Source organism: Petaurus breviceps, unplaced genomic scaffold (assembly GCF_028583685.1).
Source record: "Petaurus breviceps papuanus isolate PSGF00001 unplaced genomic scaffold, PetGlider_PUasm1.0 38, whole genome shotgun sequence".
Lineage (NCBI taxonomy): Eukaryota > Metazoa > Chordata > Mammalia > Diprotodontia > Petauridae > Petaurus > Petaurus breviceps.
Window position 1 is genome coordinate 58067861 of NW_027186304.1, and position 18513 is coordinate 58086373.

An 18513-nucleotide genomic window follows, 5' to 3' on the forward strand; every position below is an offset into this window, starting at 1 on the left:
AGAGAGAGAGAGAGAGAGAGAGAGAGAGAGAGAGAGAGAGAGAGACAGATAGACAGACAGACAGACAGAGACAGAGACAGAGACAGAGAGAGACAGAGAGACAGAAAGAGACAGAGAGAGAGACATAAAGACAGAGAGAGAGACAGAGAGACAGAGACAGAGAGACAGAGACAGAGACAGAGACAGAGACAGAGAGATTGCCAGATTTGGTAATCTGGCAAAACCTGTGGAACACATTTCAGCATATTTTTTTAAATCACAAAATAAATACTTTGAGTTATAAATGAATCTATTTCTATGGAAATACATTTATCAAAATATTGATTAAAAACAACAACAAGATCAGGGACTCTGTGTTACAGATCCTTGATATAGGAAATATGCATGACTCATTTACAAATAATAATAGTAAAGAAGCAAATTTAAGGTTCAGTTAAAAAATCTTGATTATTAAAATATTAATTTTGAGAGGTTCATAGAAATATTGAATTTTCTGGTAGTTTCAGTCATATATTACTGATTCTTATTTCTATATCACAAATATTGTGCTGATGTGTATTTGAACATTATTTCATATAATTAATCATTTTTCATCATATCACAAAATGATGAGGAACAAATTGCTACCTGTAACTACATCCCTACCAGTATATAATAGAAACTTTGATCATTTAGAGAAACATTTTTCTTTAGGTCAAGAGATGTTTGTGTCATGGAATTTCAAAAAGTATACAGTAATGCATGTGTTCATTAATACACCTTTGGAGAGGTTTGAGAGCTTTTGAATTCTTTTCAGGATACATTATCATGTTCTTCATGGCCAACCTCACCAGGTCTAAGATGGGAAAAGAGATGGTGTGACCTTCGATTAATCCCCTTACTTCATTCACGCTTCTCTCAGTACCTCCCAGGATCAGATTTGTGTCGGTGAGTGGCTCCATATTAATTTTCTATTGACAAGAAAATATGCTTCTAAACCTGTTGCCACTGTGTGTGTGTACATGTGTGTGCACATGCATATGTGTGTATAGTGAATGTGTTCATTCTGATCTTACGTAACTTCACCTTTGTGATGGGATATGAAAACTATTTTGAAAAATTTTCTGAGTATTTTTAAAACCAGCCTTAAATATAAGAATCAATCCTTAAACACAGTCTGAACTCCAAAGAGATGGAGAGAGAGCTGACAATTGCATAGACTCCAGAGCTTAATTTTTTTTGTTCTTGTTTATTGTTTTTAAATGAATAGTTAGATTTTTTGAAATGAACATATTATATTTGGACAAGACCTCAAAGACCATTTAGTGCAACCAATTCATTTTCCTGATGAATAAACTTAGTCCTTGGGAGGTTAAATGAATTGACCAAAGTCAAATGGGTAGTAAATATCAGAGGCAAGATTTGATCCCATGTCTTGCCACTATGATACAATCACTAGGGAGTCTTTGGAATTACTCAATCTCTGTGGAGCAAATCCATTCCTTCTTAAGGGGCAACTAGAGGGCTCAGTGGATAGAACACACAGTCTGGAGTCAGGAAGACCTGAGTCAAAATGTAGCTTCCGACACTTACTATTTGTGTGACCCTTGGCAAGACGTTTAACCCTATTTGCCTCATTTTCCACAGCTATAAAATAGAGAAGGAAATGACAAAACTACTCCAGTATCTTTTTCTTTTGCTTTTTGGAGGGCAATTGGGGTTAAGTGACTTGCCCAAGGTCACATAGCTAGTTTTTGTGTTACATGTCTGAGGCTGGATCTGAACACAGTTCCTCCTGACTCCAGGGCTGGTGCTCTATTCACTGTGACACCTAGCCACCCCTCCAGTATCTTTTTCAAGAAAATCCCAATTGGGGTAACAAAAAACTTGGACATGACTACAGCAACAAATTCCTTATTAAAGGATTTAAGTTTGTAAGAAATCTTTCTGGCCATATTTGCTTGGCTCTGACAACTATTTTTGTGTAGTAAAGAGAAAAGTCTTTCCTGCTTCTTTTTGTGAAAGGAAAAATCATTCTGTTGTGAAAAGGATATTCAAACATACTGCTTATAAGTTATAAAAATATTTGCAGGAAAAGATAGCAATAAATCTTAGAATTATTATTACGAGTAAAGTCAGTGATTTTGTTTTTGTTGTTCTTCAGTTGTTTCAGTCATGTCCAACTCTTTGTGACTCTATTTTGAGTTTTCTTGGCAAAGATAATAGAGTGGTTTGTCATTTCCTTCTCCAGATCATTTTATAGATAAGGAACTCAGGCAAATAAGGTTAAATTATTTGCCCAGGGTCATACTAAGTGTCTTAACCTAGGTTTGAATTAAGGAAGATGAGTATTTTTGACTATAGGCCAGAACTCTTTCGACCATGCTACTTAGTTTCCCCAAAAATTAGGGAAGTTAATGCCAAATTCATGTCTAGTTCTACAAATATCATCTCTACTTTCTATTTATAACTCTATAAACATCGATGAAAATTATCTGGAAATTAATCAAAATAGGTATCAAATCCTCCACTATATAAATAAATAATTTTAATATAGAAAATAATAAACTTTATGGATCTAGGTAGAATTTTATGTTTAAATTCCATGATATATACAAGTGAATAATTAGAGGCAGCTAGCTAGGTAGTACGGTGGATAAAATACTGGGCCTTGGGTCAGGAACACCTGAATTCAAATCTAGCTTCAAGCACTTAACTATCTGTTGACCATGGACAAATAACAATATATGTTTACCTCAGTTTCCTCAACTGTAAAATGAACATAATAACAATAACTTCCCAAGATCGTTGTGTGAATGAAATGAGATACTAATTGTAAAGCACTTAGCACAGTGCCTGACATAAAACAGGTACAATGTAAATAGTGGCTATTACTTATTATTGTTACTACATTTTGGAAGGTATGTTCATATAAATATCAGTGAGAACACAATGATTTTGTTAGAATCATACCATTTCATCTGCATTCCATAATTCCCGGTGTAGAAACCCCCCCCCCCCCACACACACACACACAGGTGCTTATTTGAATCTGTTCTGCAATCTCCAGTCTTACTGAGTTGCCTGGGGCACTGGAAATTTAAGTGATTTGCCAAAGGTCATGGTGTTAGAAGGCAGATCTTAAGGTATTTCTGACTTTAAGGCAAGACATCTATGGTAGCTGCTGCATCAAATGGACTCATATATTATATTAACCTACACAAAAGCAAACCTAGTTCTTAAAATAATGACAGAATGTTGATAACCAACTTATGTGCTCCACATGTTTTCAGGAGTAAATCCCTCCACAAGAATTAAATTAAATCCAGGAAGTGTTAACTACAAATGTACTAATAATATTTATCTATAAAAGTCTGTCTAAACAGATTAAGACTTCTGTTTCTACAGCTAACTTCATTCATATAAATGCTGAATAAAGTTGACTAAAGGATTTCAGTAATGGTAAATATAACCTTAGATAGCTCTTCAGTGCACAATGGATTCCTATTTTGACCTTCCCCTCTCCTCACAATCCCCTCCCAAACCAAAATGAACTAAATTCTTCAAAATTCATGGAGTACATTTTGATTTGAATTATGATAATAATGATTTAATAACCAATTTTAAAATCATAATGTTTAGTTAGTGTCTAAAGGTAGTGTTAAACTTGCTAAGTAGTAACATTATGTTTCTAGATCACTTCTATGGCTTTACCTCGAAGAGGGAGCAGAACCTGCAAACTGTAGGCCAGTCCACTTATTAGAAAAGAAGACTATAATTTTGAGTTCAACTTTTGAAAATTGTTGTGAAATTCAACAGTTTTAAGAGTAATTCTTTTTGCCAGACGCATAAGCAAGAATCCTTAGAGACTTGAAAGCAATATTTAAAGAAAAGAATGGGGATAAAGAATATAAAGGCAAAATTGCACTTTCTATAACACTTTAATTATGTAACTGTTTTCTAGTAAATATATTTCTTTTTAAGCCAAGAATCATAAAACAGTTTCAGTGTTCTCAAGAGTACAGCAAAATTTGTTAGTTTAGTGCCCCTTTCCACTAAATAAATAGGTAACAGAAGATACTGATTTCAGAAACAGTCCCCTAAACTATAAAGAAACTAAGTAGATTAACTATTCCTGCTTACTTCATGCCCAATAATTCTGTCCTTTTGAAATTAAATAAAAATACCACTTTTTTTCCTATTATGACACCTGTCTCTGAAGAGTAAACACAAATCTTTGAAAATTATGAGCCAGATAATACTTCACAATGTGGGAGAGTTGTAAGCCCAGTCAACACTAACTTGATCATAGCACAGGAGACAGCAGTGAAGTGGGAAATGACAATTGTACTTTTGTTATACTTGAGGAAATTAAAACACAAGGCTATAAGACTTACCTACCTTGGCTAATTGTGTGATAGAAAATGTGGTAAAATAATTCATTTCCTCTATTTTAAGCTCATCTAGTCACACGAAAAAGCCATATGGACAAGGATTACACTTATGAAATATTTGAAATAATTCATTTAAAATATGCAAAACAATTTACCCCAAAGTATAGAAAGTTGATTCAAAGAATGAGAAAAATAGTACAGAAGCCAACATGGAATTTTTAAGAGTTATAAATTTGCTTTGAAATTATTTATATCTAGAAACTCATGTATGTATGTATTTGTAAATATATATATTATATAGTTTAATAGTCCAAAGGTTGATCTAAATGAATATTTTTAATCTGATATTTCTTCTTAATAATATCAATAGTTTTACACTTAAATATTTGTTTTACAAAAGTCCAACATTTATACAAATATGCTTTGTTTTATGTCACATGATGCCTAATTCTACTAAACCAGAATTTCTTAACTTTTCATCTATTGGACCTCTATGGAAATCTGGTAATCCATACAGATCTTTTCTCAAAATAATATTTTTAAATGCACAAAATTCATTTAAATGCATGAAGTAAATATGTAAAAAAAATAAAAGGAATGCATAAAATACATAGAATTAAAAGGAAAACTAATTATTTGGTGAAAAAATATTAGGGTTGTTTTTTTTTTTAAGTTCATTAACTCCAAGTTAAGAAGAACTGCTTTTAGGAGAGAGTTGAGAAACACATATTAGTTCTATATTTCTATAAGTTGATGAATCCAATTCTGAAGTTTGTTTTGAAATGTCTCTCTCTGTTGATCATTGTTATTTTTTTCAAATCCCACTCCTTTAATTTTCTTAATTTTTGCTGTAATAAAAGTGAATACATACTATTTATTTTTAAAACTATGTATTAAAAAGTGTAAGTCAGGGTGGCTAGGTGGTGCAGTGAGCCAAGTGCCGGCCCCAGAGTCAGGAGGACCCGAGTATGGTTCCAGCCTCAGACACTTAACACACACACACACACACACACACACACACACACACACACACACCAAAAAAAAACCTACCTGTGTAACCTTGGGCAAATTACTTAACCCCAATATCCCTCCAAAAGGCAAAAAAAAAAAAAGTAAAAGTCTAGGCAGTTATTTATCATTTTCTTACATTTGTTTTCCATTGCACAATTCCACAATATCTATTTTTTTTACAAAGATACAAGTAATTTAAGAAATGATGATACAATGATCATTCAAATAGTTTTAGGAGCAGGTTAATAAAGCATAAACCAATTTTTATTATTTAATCATTGTTATTAAAGCCAAGGAAGTTTTTATAAAGGTATTGCTTTTCAGAGCCTCTTCTGACTACACGTAGGTTTGCCCCATCATATACTCAAAAGAACATTATATTAAAAATAATTTTTGCTTATTTCCTACTGAAGTTGTACTTCATATGGTTTTCTAAGGGGCACAGCCATGCCTGAAGATTAGGATACCTCTGATTTATACAAGAAAACTCAGAAAATAGAAGTCCAGGAGATTAGAACCAGGACTCATGTAAAAATAAAATGAACTTTGGATAAGTGTACAGTCTCACATCCCAATACTATCACTGTGCACCCAAGTTAAAAGCTATGAATTGAACACAAAGAGGGAGAGAGTGGCAGAATGCCTAATGAAGCATTCTGTACCCACCATATGCTTTGTGGGGTTTTTTTATTTGTTTGTTTTGGGAAATGAAATAATATCTAATATCCATAGATCTACAGGCACCAAAGCTTTTTCAGGGTGGAAGCCAAAAAGGATGTTTACTGAAAACTGAGAAATGTGTACAACTTTTATAGCATTTTGAACACTGAATGGCAGAAGTTTTCCATTGCTTTGTAATTGCTTGGAACTTAAATGTAGTTTGTTATGCAATCCAATATGCTGTGGCAAATGCACATAGTGGAACAGAGAGGCATGAAAGGCTTGGATGGTTTCCATTCATTTCAGTGTCTTTCACTTCTGTTGTGCCTAGCTTATGTCCAAACAATGCAAAAGCACAATGTAAAATGGAATCATTAAAGCTGTGGGGAGTAACTTGGAATTCTACAGCATTTTCATAAGCAATTTAGAAGAGGATCATTTCATTTTCTTAAACAAAAACATAATCAATGAAGGCCCATAAGGGGTACTTAGATACTGTTCATTTCATTCTAAGGAAAACTTTGGTCATTACTGAAAATCACAGACTTTGCACAGGGGATAGAATATATATTTTTGTACCACAAAGGGACCTAAGAGTTTATCCTGTCTAACCCCTTCTTTCTTCAGTTGGGCAAGTTGAGGTTTAGAAAGATAAATCAGTTCATCCAAGGTCAAGTAGTAAATAGAAGAACTACATCCTTATCTATAGAAGGAGAAGGTTAGAGGACATGATCTCCAAGGTCATTTTCCAGATCTTAGCCTAGTACTTCTGTGATTCTATTAGATGAGTGTAGTTAGGTCTCTCCCCATAATCATTATCTCAGTGACCTCCTCTACTAAGTATTTGATGAGACTACAAACCAACCAATGGTTCCAAAAGTAGATTAAAATAATGGTATAGCCTCTCTGTATAAATTTACATGTTTAATTCTGCATTGATTAAAGTTATTTAAATTTTCTTGAGACCTCTGCCATGAATATAATTAACACTTCTCTCCCCAGTGGTGCCAAATGTTTCTTTTTCCTTTAGCAACAGTTTCTATTATCTTGAAATTGTATATTGCCTAGATTTACCATTATTGTTCCATTTTCAAACTTAGGCATTTATGAAACAGGACAGCAATCAAATGTGAGTTTAGAATGTGTGCATCACATTGTTAGGAAGAAAGTCTTACTGAGATGAATGTTTAGACAATAAAATTATTTTTCTGATCTGATCTCTTATGATATATCTACAGGCAGAATGCATTTCAAGTAATTGCTGTGGATGGGGTTTGCAGTGGAATTATTCAGTGTCTCTCTGCTGAAGACTGCATTGATTGGCTACAAGCAATAGCAACAAATATTTCAAACCTCACAAAGCACAATGTAAGTATGATCCTAAACGATTCAGGGGATTCTCAGTGATATCAAATGAGAGTTATTATAAAATTCTCTTGAGTTTCAGCCTAGACATAACTGTGCATAAACATTGCTTGGAGTTCCCACAGAAAAGCCAAGTCATGTCTATCTTTGGGGCTGTTTTGGATAACTTATTGAAAGGGTTATCATTTTTCTATAAGCTCTATTAGCTGCCTTTATCAGATTCAGAACAAAGTGCTCTCTCCACAAGGTACCAGCATATGGACAAAAAGAGCACATGACAAATGTTGGTCATGCTTAATATATCTACTCTTATGTTTACTGTATTTATTAAATACAATTAAGTATTTGCTCTCTCAATTCAAGTACAGGCATATCTTAGAAATATTACAAGTATGGTTACAAATCACTGCAATAAAGTGAATATTGCAACAAAGCAAGTCACAATGTTTTTAGTTTCTCAGAGCATGTAAAAATTATGTTTATACTATATTGTCGTCTATTAAGTGTGCAACCGTATTATGTCTATACAACAATGTATATACCTTAATTAAAAATACATTATTGTTTAAAAAAATGCTAACCATTATCTTAGTCTTTACCAAATTCTAATTTCTTTGTTGGTGGAGGGTTTTGCCTTCATATTAATGGCTTTTGATTGACCAGGGTAGTGGTTGTTGAAGGTTGGGGTGTCTGTAGCAATTTCTTCAAATAAGACCACAATGAAGTCTACCACATTGATTAGACCTTCTTTTCATGAAAAAACTTTCTCCGAAGCGTGGGATGCTGTTTGATAGCATTTTGCCCACATTAGAACTTTTTTCAAAGTTGAAGTCAATCTTCTCAACACTGCCTTTCCTTTATCAACAAGATTTATATAATATTCTTTAATATTGTTGTGGCCAGAGAAGAAGAAAGATGATGGTGGAGGGGCTGGTTGGCCGAGCAATAAGAACACGCATAACATTTATCAATCAAGTTCACCCTCTTAAATGTGTATGTGTGTGTGTGTATGATTAATAATAATGAAAATACTAAAAAGTAGAGATTTCACCTTGCCTACCTACACAGCTCCATATAGTCAAAGCTATGGCTTTTCCAGGAGCAATATGTATCCATGAAAGTTGAATTATTAGGAAATCCGAGTGCCACCGAATCAAAGCATTCAAACTGTGGTGCTGAAGACTTTGGAGAGTCCCTTTGACAGTAAGGAGGTCAAATCAGTCAATATTTAAAGAAATTGATTCAGACTACTCATTGGAAGTTCAAATACTAAATCTGATGCTTAAATGCGTTGGCCACATAATGAAAAGAAAGGACCCTTTGGAAAAGACCCTGAGATTGGGAAAGATTAAAGGGAAAAGGAAAAGGGAAGAGCAGATGGATAGATAGTATAGATATCTATAGATAGATAACAGAGATGGATAGATAGTATCATGGAGGCATCAGACATGAAATTTGGAAGTACTTCAAGAGAAAGTGGAGGATAGAAGCACCTGGTGTGCTACAGTCCATAGAGTCATGAAGAGTCATACACAAATGAATGACTGAACAACAACAAAAAAATAATGAATAAATTTGAAATATAAGAATGACCAAAATGTGGAACAGAGACAACATGTGAGCATATATTATTGGAAAAATGGTGCCAATAGACTTGCTTCAGGCAGGGTTGGCACAAATCTACAATTAAAAAAAAAATGCAGTATGTGCAAAGCATAATAAAGTTAAGCACAATAAAATGAAGTATGTCTATAGTAAAGAAATTCAAGGTGATAGCAGCAGCTTTATTAGTTTTATGTGCTACAGGATGGGGGCTGCAAATGTTTGAAAGGCTAGAGAAAAAAGAAGTAGAACAGGAGGCATTCACAGCCAAAATTCTGAAGAGATACTGATACTCTCTGTTGCTATCATTATTTAAAAAACAAACAGACATGGCAGAGGTGCAACATCATAGGTTAGGGCCAAATATAATAAATCAATTCAAATTGTTGTCCAGTTTTTTTTTCTTTTAATACTATTTTATTTTCTCCCCATTATATATCAAGATAATTTTTAGCATTACTTTTACAAGATTTTGAGTTCTGAATTTTTGTCCCCCGCTCCTACCTTTCCTTCTTCCAAAAAAAGGTAGGCAATTTGATATAGGTTATATATGTGCAATCATGTAAAACATTTCCACATTAGTCACAGTTGTGAAAGAAGAAACAGATCAAAAGGAGGAAAAATATGAACAAGAATAAAGTAAGTGAAAAACACATGCTTCAATCTGCATTCAGAGTCCATCAGTTCCTTATCTGGATAAGGATTGCATTTTCCTTCTTGAGTACTTTGTACTTGTCTTGGATCATTGTGTTGCTAAGAAGAACTAAGTCATTCATAGTTTATCATCACACAATGTTGCTGATAATGTGTACAATATTTTCCTGGTTCTGCTCATTTCACTTTACATCAATTCATACAAGTCTTTCCAGGGTTTTCTGAAATCTGCCTATTCATCATTTCTTATTGCACAACAGTATTCCATTATATTCCTATACCACAGCTTGTTCAGTCATCCCATAATTGATGAGCATCCTTTCAGTTTCCAGTATTTTGCCAACACAATAAGGGCTGCTATAAATATTCTCACGAATGTAGGTCCTTTCCTCTTTTTAACAATCTCTTTGGGATACAGAACTATTAGCGATATTGCTGGATCAAAGGGTACACACAATTTGGACGCCCTTTAGGCATAGTTCCAAATGCTCCCTAGAGTGGCTGGATCATTTCACAACTCTACAAACAGTACATTAATGTCTCAATTTTACCACATCGTCTCCAAAATTTGTTATTTTCCTCTTTGTCTATTAGTCAATCTGATAGGTATGAAGTGGTATCTCAGAGTTGTTTTAATTTGCATTTCTCTAATCAAAAGAGATTAGAGCACTTCTTCATTTGCCTGCAGATAACTTTTATTTCTTTATCTGAAAACTACCTTTTCATATCTTTTGACCATTTGTCAATTGGGGAATGGCCTGTATTCTTAAAAATTTGACTCAGTTCTCTATATACTTGAGAAATGAGGCAATTATCAGCAAAATTATCATAAAGATTTTATCCCATGTTTTTGCTTTCCTTCTAATCCTGTTTGCATTGTTTTTAGTATTACTAAAGCTTTTTTATTTTAATGTAATCAAAATTATCTATTTTATATTTTGTAATATTCTCTATTTCTTGTTTGGTCATGAATTCTTCCCTTTCTCATAGATTTGACAGGTAGACTATTCCTTGTTCTTCTAATTTGCTTATGGTGTCACCCTTTATGTCTAAATCATGGACCCCTTTTTGCCTTATCTTAGTATACAGTGTGAAATGTTGCTCTATACCTAATTTGTGTCCTATTGTCTTACATTTTCATCAGCAGATTTATCAAATAGTGAGTTCTTATGCTAAAGTCTGGGATCTTTAGGTTTATGGAACATTAGTTTACTATGGTCATTGACTACTGTGTCTTGTGTACTTTAACTATACCAATGATCCACCACTCTATTTCTTGTACTGTACCTAGATAGTTTGATTGATTATTTTTATTTTTTGCCTTTTTGGAGGGCAATTAGGATTAAGTAACTTGCCCAATGTTACAAGGCTAGTTTTTTTGTGTGGGTGTTAAGTGTCTGAGGCCGGAACCAAACTTGGGTCCTCCTGACTCCGGTGCCGACACTCTGCTCACTGCGCCACCTAGTCACCCCCAATTTGATTGATTCTTGAAGTCACATAGAGTCATTAGGTTCCACTTGCCCAATTATGACTTTTAAGGTATTGTTTTCCTCAGTTAGCTTTTGTACTTTCTTTTCCATTTGGCCAACTGTATTTTTTTAAGCAGTTTTGTGTTCTTCAGTGGATTTTTGTATCTCCTTTTTCATTTGACCAATTCTACTATTTAATCAGTTTTCTAAGCTGTTGACTCTTTTTTATAATTCTCTTACATAATTCTCATTTCTTTTTCCAATTTTTCTTCTATGTCTCATATTATTTTCAGTTTCTCTTTGAGCTCTTCTGCAAGTTTTTTATAGGTTTGAGAGTGCTTCCTGTTTTGCTCTGGGGTTTTGCCCATGTGTGTTTTAACATTGTTTTCCCCTTCTAAGTTTGTGTCTTGATCTTCCTTGTCACCATAATAATGTTGTTTGGTCATATTCTTTTCTTGTTATTGTTTTTGTTCATCTTTTTTTGGTCTTTTACTTGTCTTTCATTTTAAATTTGAGCTCTGATCCATGGATGGAAGGGGCACTATCTCAGGTTTCCCATGCCAGGGGCTACAAGTCTTGGCTGTTTCTCTGGTGCTGCACTGATGTTGCCTTGAGGCCCATTGGGGACCTTGGAGGATGGTGCTATGTTGAGGGGTTAGGTGGGGGAGGGGGTGGTTGGTGCTGCTGCAGGCCACAGGGGTCTGGCAGCTTATTTGGTGCTGAGTTGGGGTCCTAGTGAAGATGCTTGCATGTGCTGAGGCTGGGGGCATATTTCTGCATTTCAATGGGGATACACTGAAGCATGTGGTGATACTCAAAGCTGATGCCTGACTATTCCTCTTACTACACTGAGGCATATAGGGAGACCTAGTGTTGGGATTTTTTGCTCCACCACACTAAGGCTCAGGATCTCCCTCTGGTTTGCTGAAGTGGGACTTGCTCCTGACTTGCTGGGATGTTTCCTATCCTGTGCTCCCCTTTCACCCAAATAAGACATACCTTTCATGGCTCTCTTCAGAGTTTTTGGGCTCACAGATTTTTTACCACATTTTTTTTCTGGTTTTACTGTTCCAGGATTTATTTGGGGTTTCTATGTTATGGCTGTCTGGAGATGAATATGGGAAAGTTACAGCAATTTACTGTTCCATCTTGGCTCCTGAAAGTCCTTAAGTCCTCCTACTATTTTCATCATCTTATTTCACTCTAACTTCCCTGCGTCTTGTTTGTTTCCTTCCATCACCCCTTCTCCCCTATTCCTGCCATGTTTACATAACTCTCCTGTACTAAATTTTCTAACATCTTTTGTATCTCATTTAACTATCCCGATACAACCTTATTAGAAAACTAATTCTTAACAATGCACAATCATTTTTCTAAAAATATTGTTAGATGTCAGTTTGACATTATTGTTAAATAACTTTCTTATTTGTATATACTATTTCTCTTTTGCTGCTTGATCAGTCCTGAAAAATCCATTAGTATAAATTGCAAAATATAATAAATTGATTTTAACTCTTAGGGAACTGAGTAAATCTAGGATAATTTCACAGAGTCATCAAATAAGTATACCCAGAAGTAGAGTCATTTAGTTTTAGGAGATCCATTTATATATTTTATTGGATGAAATGAGTTCCTAACAATTAACATCTCTCACAGACTTTGAAATAACTTAAAATAACTGGGATATTCACAAAGTTATATAACATATTTGTAGTTCCTCCTCTGGTATGATCTAAGGGACTGACATGATTCTCTGGAGACATATAGTTCTTTTTTTCTATGCATGGGTACATTATTACTAGACAATAGCACACTGGAATTAGTTAAGAACACAACCCCTAAAAAAAGGGGAAATGCATAAAGTATCAGAATGGTGCAGGTTGCTGCTGGAGAATCCACTCCTAACTGCTTGTTTGGGACAAGTCCAGTTCACCTCTGCAAAGTAGGTGGCCACCCAAGAAAATGAGTTCTTATAGGGGGAAAAATACAGTGTACAGATATCTCAATATTCCAGTGTCAGAAAGCTCATGATGCTACTTCTGCCATTGATGTGAATCCCCAGAGGGAACATGATCAAATTTTGCACAGGACAGCAAATTACCTCTTAAACAATTCCCCTAACTTTAAATGGGAGGGTGAGGTGACTAAAAGAAGCAATCTAGGTTTCTTAGGACAGGTGGAAAAGAAAAATCACTATACTACACAACTGTTCATATTCTTTGATCATTTATCTACTGGACTTCTATTTGGGGGCAAGATTGATTAATGGGTAGTGAGAGATATGCAAAAAGAACACCAATATAACATTTTGAATACAGAAAAGAAAATCAAAAGAAATAAAGAACATGACACAAATGAATACTTTTGTTACACCTTCTTAAATTTAATATATTAGTCAAGTAGGGTAAAATAAGGACTAAGTATTTGATTCTAATATAGGGAATTGCTTCCACCAATGAAAGCTGGTTAGTTTTTCACAACTTATAGTCCTACGCAGTTTCCTAGAAATTAAATAGCTAATCCATGGTCACACAGTCAATATGCATGCCATGGTCTTTATAATCTTCTCCAAATGCTCATCTTCCTGAAAGATCAGATAACCTCCATAACTCACAACAACTCAGTGCTCCTTGTCCTGGAGCCATTCCCTCTCTCTTATTAGAAAGTGTGGATAGTGGACATGGGGGAGTTCCTCCATGGAGAGCTTCTCCAATGGAAGATAGCTCATGGAAGCTATCTCATCATTTCTCACCTGACTATATTCCTGGGGGATTTTAGCTTACTCTTCCATTCCCCTCCCCGCGATGGGGTCCCTTTCCTCTTATCTGCTGGGCCCTGCCCCTCTTAACTTTTTTTTTTCTTTTTAATCTATTATGTTCTTTCCCTAAATTATGAGCTTCTTGAGAGCAGGGACTGTCTTTTGCATTTCTTTGTATTTCAAGAACCTGGCACTTAATAGATACTTACTGTTTATTGACGACATGTGTCAAAGTTAAGGCTTGAATCCTGCTCTTTTTTGACTCCGAGGTTAGCTCTGTATTAATTTTGACATGCTGTCTCACTTTATCTATCTCTCTGTCTATCTACCTATCTATGTATCTATCATCTATCTATCTCTATTTCTCTATCTTTTCATCTATCATCTATCTCTATATATGCATATTCCTTTAATATACACATTTCTTAATATAATCACATAATATAACACACATATTTAGTGTAAACATATCTTTAAAATGTATTACAAAGATTTATATTTTCTTATACAATGCAGTTTCTTGTTCTTCCTGTATGTTAAAATGTTTGCGGTAAAACAAAAATGTCTTAAAGAGTTCATAATATGTAATCACTCTGTTGCAAAGAGGAGAATCAAGTCCATTACTTTAAAGAATATTGTTAAATTACTAATAATATATCTTTTTAAAAATCTACCATGAAATGAGAAATATACACTTTTCAACACCTCTTTCCTTTCATTACTTACTACTAAATTTATATTGACCCCAAACCCTAGGGGCATAGTGTTGAATATTCTAATTCTTTGAGATTTATATACAGGTATAATTTAATGTTACAACTGACAGCGATTTGTAAAAGCCAAGACATTTTATATAGAAAGAAAATGTGGCAGATGCAAATACTTGCTCCATCTGTACACTTTCATGAAGCACGAGCCAAGTTTAACTGCTGGCTTTTCATGCTTGTAATGGTTGGCCTCCTTTGGTGTTGCAGGTCTCTCTGAGGATCTGAGCAAAGACAGAAAGCAGACAGTATTCTCAATTGTTTGAACTACTGAGAAGCCCATTTCCATATTGTGATAATGTAGCAGCATATTTTTTAAATTTAGTAACACTTGCAGCTATGATTATTCTCTAATCACATATCCTTTTTAGCTTGTTAGCCAGTAATAATCCAAAGTATTAGTGATTACAATTTTTTTTTCTGAATTATACAGAACTGTTACAGATCTCAACGACTCTTATTAGTTGTAGTAACAGTAATCACATGAAATTCACACTGAATTCAGGAAGAAGTCATGAAGTTCTGACTTCATAAAGACTAAGCAAACAAATTAAAACATACAACAAGAAAATAGTGAAGTATTGGGGAAGATGATTTGTATTAATCCGCAAATTGTCTCATTTTTATTCCCCAAAATTTGTACAAAATGTCCTAGAGAAAAATATCATTATTGTTCCTACCTGACAAATTATCCAACTCCCTCCCATGCAATTCAACTCAATTTTACAAATATTAACCAAATACCTATCATTTGTAAAGATATTTGCAGCATCAAAAATGGTTGAGATGTTTTTCCTTGCAAGGAATTTCTAACCGGTAAAGTAGTATAAGACATGTATATAAAAATGCAATATGATTCAGGATAGAATAAATGACATAAAGGAACAAAATACTTTATGATCTGAATAGATTTTTCAAAGTTAAGGTAATAACAGTCAGAATTCTATATACCATTGAAAATATTAGAAAAAATCTTCACAAAGAAAGTAGTATCTGTGCCACCTCAAAAGAACACTAGGATGGATGCAGAAAAGTCAATTAGACATAATAACTTGAATTGAGATATAAACTATATCCTTTTATCTGTTGCCATACTTTAAAAAAAAACCTGTTTATAGCTATTGATTGATTCATTTATATTAGTATACATGTGTATATACATAGAAATGGGATCTGGATAGGTTTATATTTCTAATTTTTTGGGAAAGATACTTTCTGTAATACTGGATATCTGCTAAAAAGATTTTTCATGAATGTTATATGAGAAAATGTCATGCTTCATTTTGTGTTTAGTTCAAGATTTTTATGTTGATTTCATGTTTTCTTACTTCATCTTGAAGGACATTGAAAAAAGTAATAATAAACATTGGCATGATCAGTCAGGCGTGACCTCTTGAACCTTGTCAATTTACAAATACAAAATTGTATTTCACCAATATTTCTGCTTCACAGAGCACTCAGTAAAGATTTCTGGCTTTTAGTGGACTGAAAGTTCAATATGAGTCAGTCATGTGACTCAGGAGTCCAAAAAGCTAGTTTGAATTCGTACTAAAAAAAAAAAAAGGCACAGTGTCATGGATTAAGAAAGTGTGAGTACTGCTGCACTCTGCCTGGGTCAGACCTGGAACATTGGAAAGACATTGATATTCTAGAAAGCATCCAGAAACATAAAACCAAGATGAGTAAAGACTTTGACATTGGTTGAAGGAGAGGAAGATGTTTGGCCTGAAAAAGGAAAGACTTAGGGGAAATTAACTGCTATTTTTAAGTATTTGAAGGCCAGTCATGTGGAAGATAGATTAGACAGATGGGGTCCAAAAAAGCAGAATTAAGAACAGTAGGATATAAATTGTAAAGAGACACATTTAAGCTTTGTGTCAAAGAGTAAAAAAAAAGAAATTAAGTAAGCCCTCCAAATATGGTATTTGCAACCTCAGTATATGCTGAGTTTCCCTTCATTAGGAGTTTTTCAGTAAAGAATGGATGATCGCACACAAGGCATGTGATTATTTTGGTATTTGTTGGGGTAAAAGATATGAGACTTCTTTCAGCTCTGAGATTTTGTTATTCTCAGTTTTATCTCATTGCTACTTACTATTACTTCATTTGTATTTGCTGGTAATTTAGGCCAAGTTGATCTGAATAGATTTTTCAAAGTTAAGTGTCATGAAGTGCCAAAATGAAACCCAAAACAACCCACTTCATTAAGTGTAGAAATATATTGCCTGCATTTTTTTAACTAGTCATTTGTTATGATCAGTGGCATGATCTCTAGCAAAAGCTCCCATTTGTTTATTTTCCCAGTCTTCTAAGTCTTAGATCCCTAAATGTCTCTTTCTTTAGAATTTATTTAACTAATAACTCATTTTGCCCCATTTGTGTGTCTCATATACATACATCCATGAGAGCAAATGAGGAAATGATCATCTCCCTAGCTGTTTTTTTAACATCAACAGATGTTGTAAGCTTGTGTTCGTGTAAGAAAAGTAAAAATTTCACTACTTCAAAGCAGTTTGTAAGAGACCTAATATATCATTCAAGATGTTCCCTGGTGACATAAAATAATTGTAGAGTTAGCAGAAGAATGCTCATGAGATCTCATGAGATTTATTATAGAGTACCACAGTAATTCAGTTTTATTCACTAGGGAAATGTAGTGATCAGTTTCATGCAAAGAATTTTCTTTTTCTCTAGCAGAGAAAATTAAGATAGAAAATAATGGCTAAAATATATAAAAATGGCAAAGCTTTCCAAAGGCACAAATAAGGAGTTGATGGCCTACAATTTGTGGGCTCTTATCCTTGTCTAGGGACTTAATTAATTAATGCCTGTCCAGCTTGACAGCATTAGACTCTAAGTCCCTAGAAGAACTTTGAAGTACTCTTAAAGGCCCAGATTCATCTCCATGTAAGGTCCTAAAATAGGACTTTAGTGGAAGTTAAGAAGAGATGTTATAAGGTATCTTTTCTTATCAATTTAATATGTAACCAATCAATCAGCAATTAACTATGAAGCACTTGCTATGGGGTTGTGAAGAGTTGGACATGACTGAAAAATGACTGAACAACAACAAATTGCTATGGGCCAAACATTATACTAATGTGAGACAGATTCTCTTCTCAAGAAGCTTATGATACACTAGAGAGATATAATAATGCATGTTCACAGAGAAATAAATACAGAATATATTGGAAAAATACATAGACAATGATAAAAGACATACTGACAATTCAGTGAATGAGGAAATGCCTTTTGAGGAAAATGCCATTTGAAGTGAGCCAAACTTGCAACTAGGAAATCCAAGATGCGGCAGTATAGGGTTCAGTATTCCAGATATGGGGGGAGGGGGATAGCCTCCAAAAAAGACATGGAGAGAAAATACGGAATTTCATATACAAGAAACAACAAATAGTATACCTATTATAAAGAGGAGAATAGGTAAGGGGGAATAAAGTGTAATCAGATCACAAAAAGCTTTAAATACTAGAAGGGATTTTTGAATGTTATCTTAAAGATGATGAGGCATCACTCAGACTTCTTCAGAAGAGTATCTTGGTCAAATTTGAGGTTTAGAAAGATTAAGTTGGCAACTCTGTGGAGGGATACTTACAAAGGGGAGAGATGAAATGCAGGAAGATGAATTAGGAAGTCCATTATAGTAGTCTAGGTGAGATGCCAGTTATGTCCCCTATCTTGTAATACTTTTAAGAATGATTATCCTTACTGTTTGCTGTGGGTATGTGAATACTCAAGTACATAAAATATCCACACTTTCTACATTACATTAGAATTTAAGCTCCTTGAGGACAGGAACTATTTTATTTGCTTTTATGCATACCTCCAACCATAATTAGCAT

At 34.1% G+C, this 18513-nt stretch overlaps 1 protein-coding gene across 1 annotated transcript in view; it reads left to right on the plus strand.

The window, feature by feature from the left end:
- The window catches only part of SNTG1 (syntrophin gamma 1), a 378060-nt gene that overhangs the window by 56238 nt on the left and 303309 nt on the right, over positions 1–18513 (plus strand). The window contains exons 4-5 of the mRNA XM_069099542.1: positions 797–927; positions 7283–7412. Of these exons, the coding sequence (XP_068955643.1) occupies positions 797–927; positions 7283–7412 (261 nt within the window). The remainder of the gene's footprint in view (positions 1–796; positions 928–7282; positions 7413–18513) is intronic.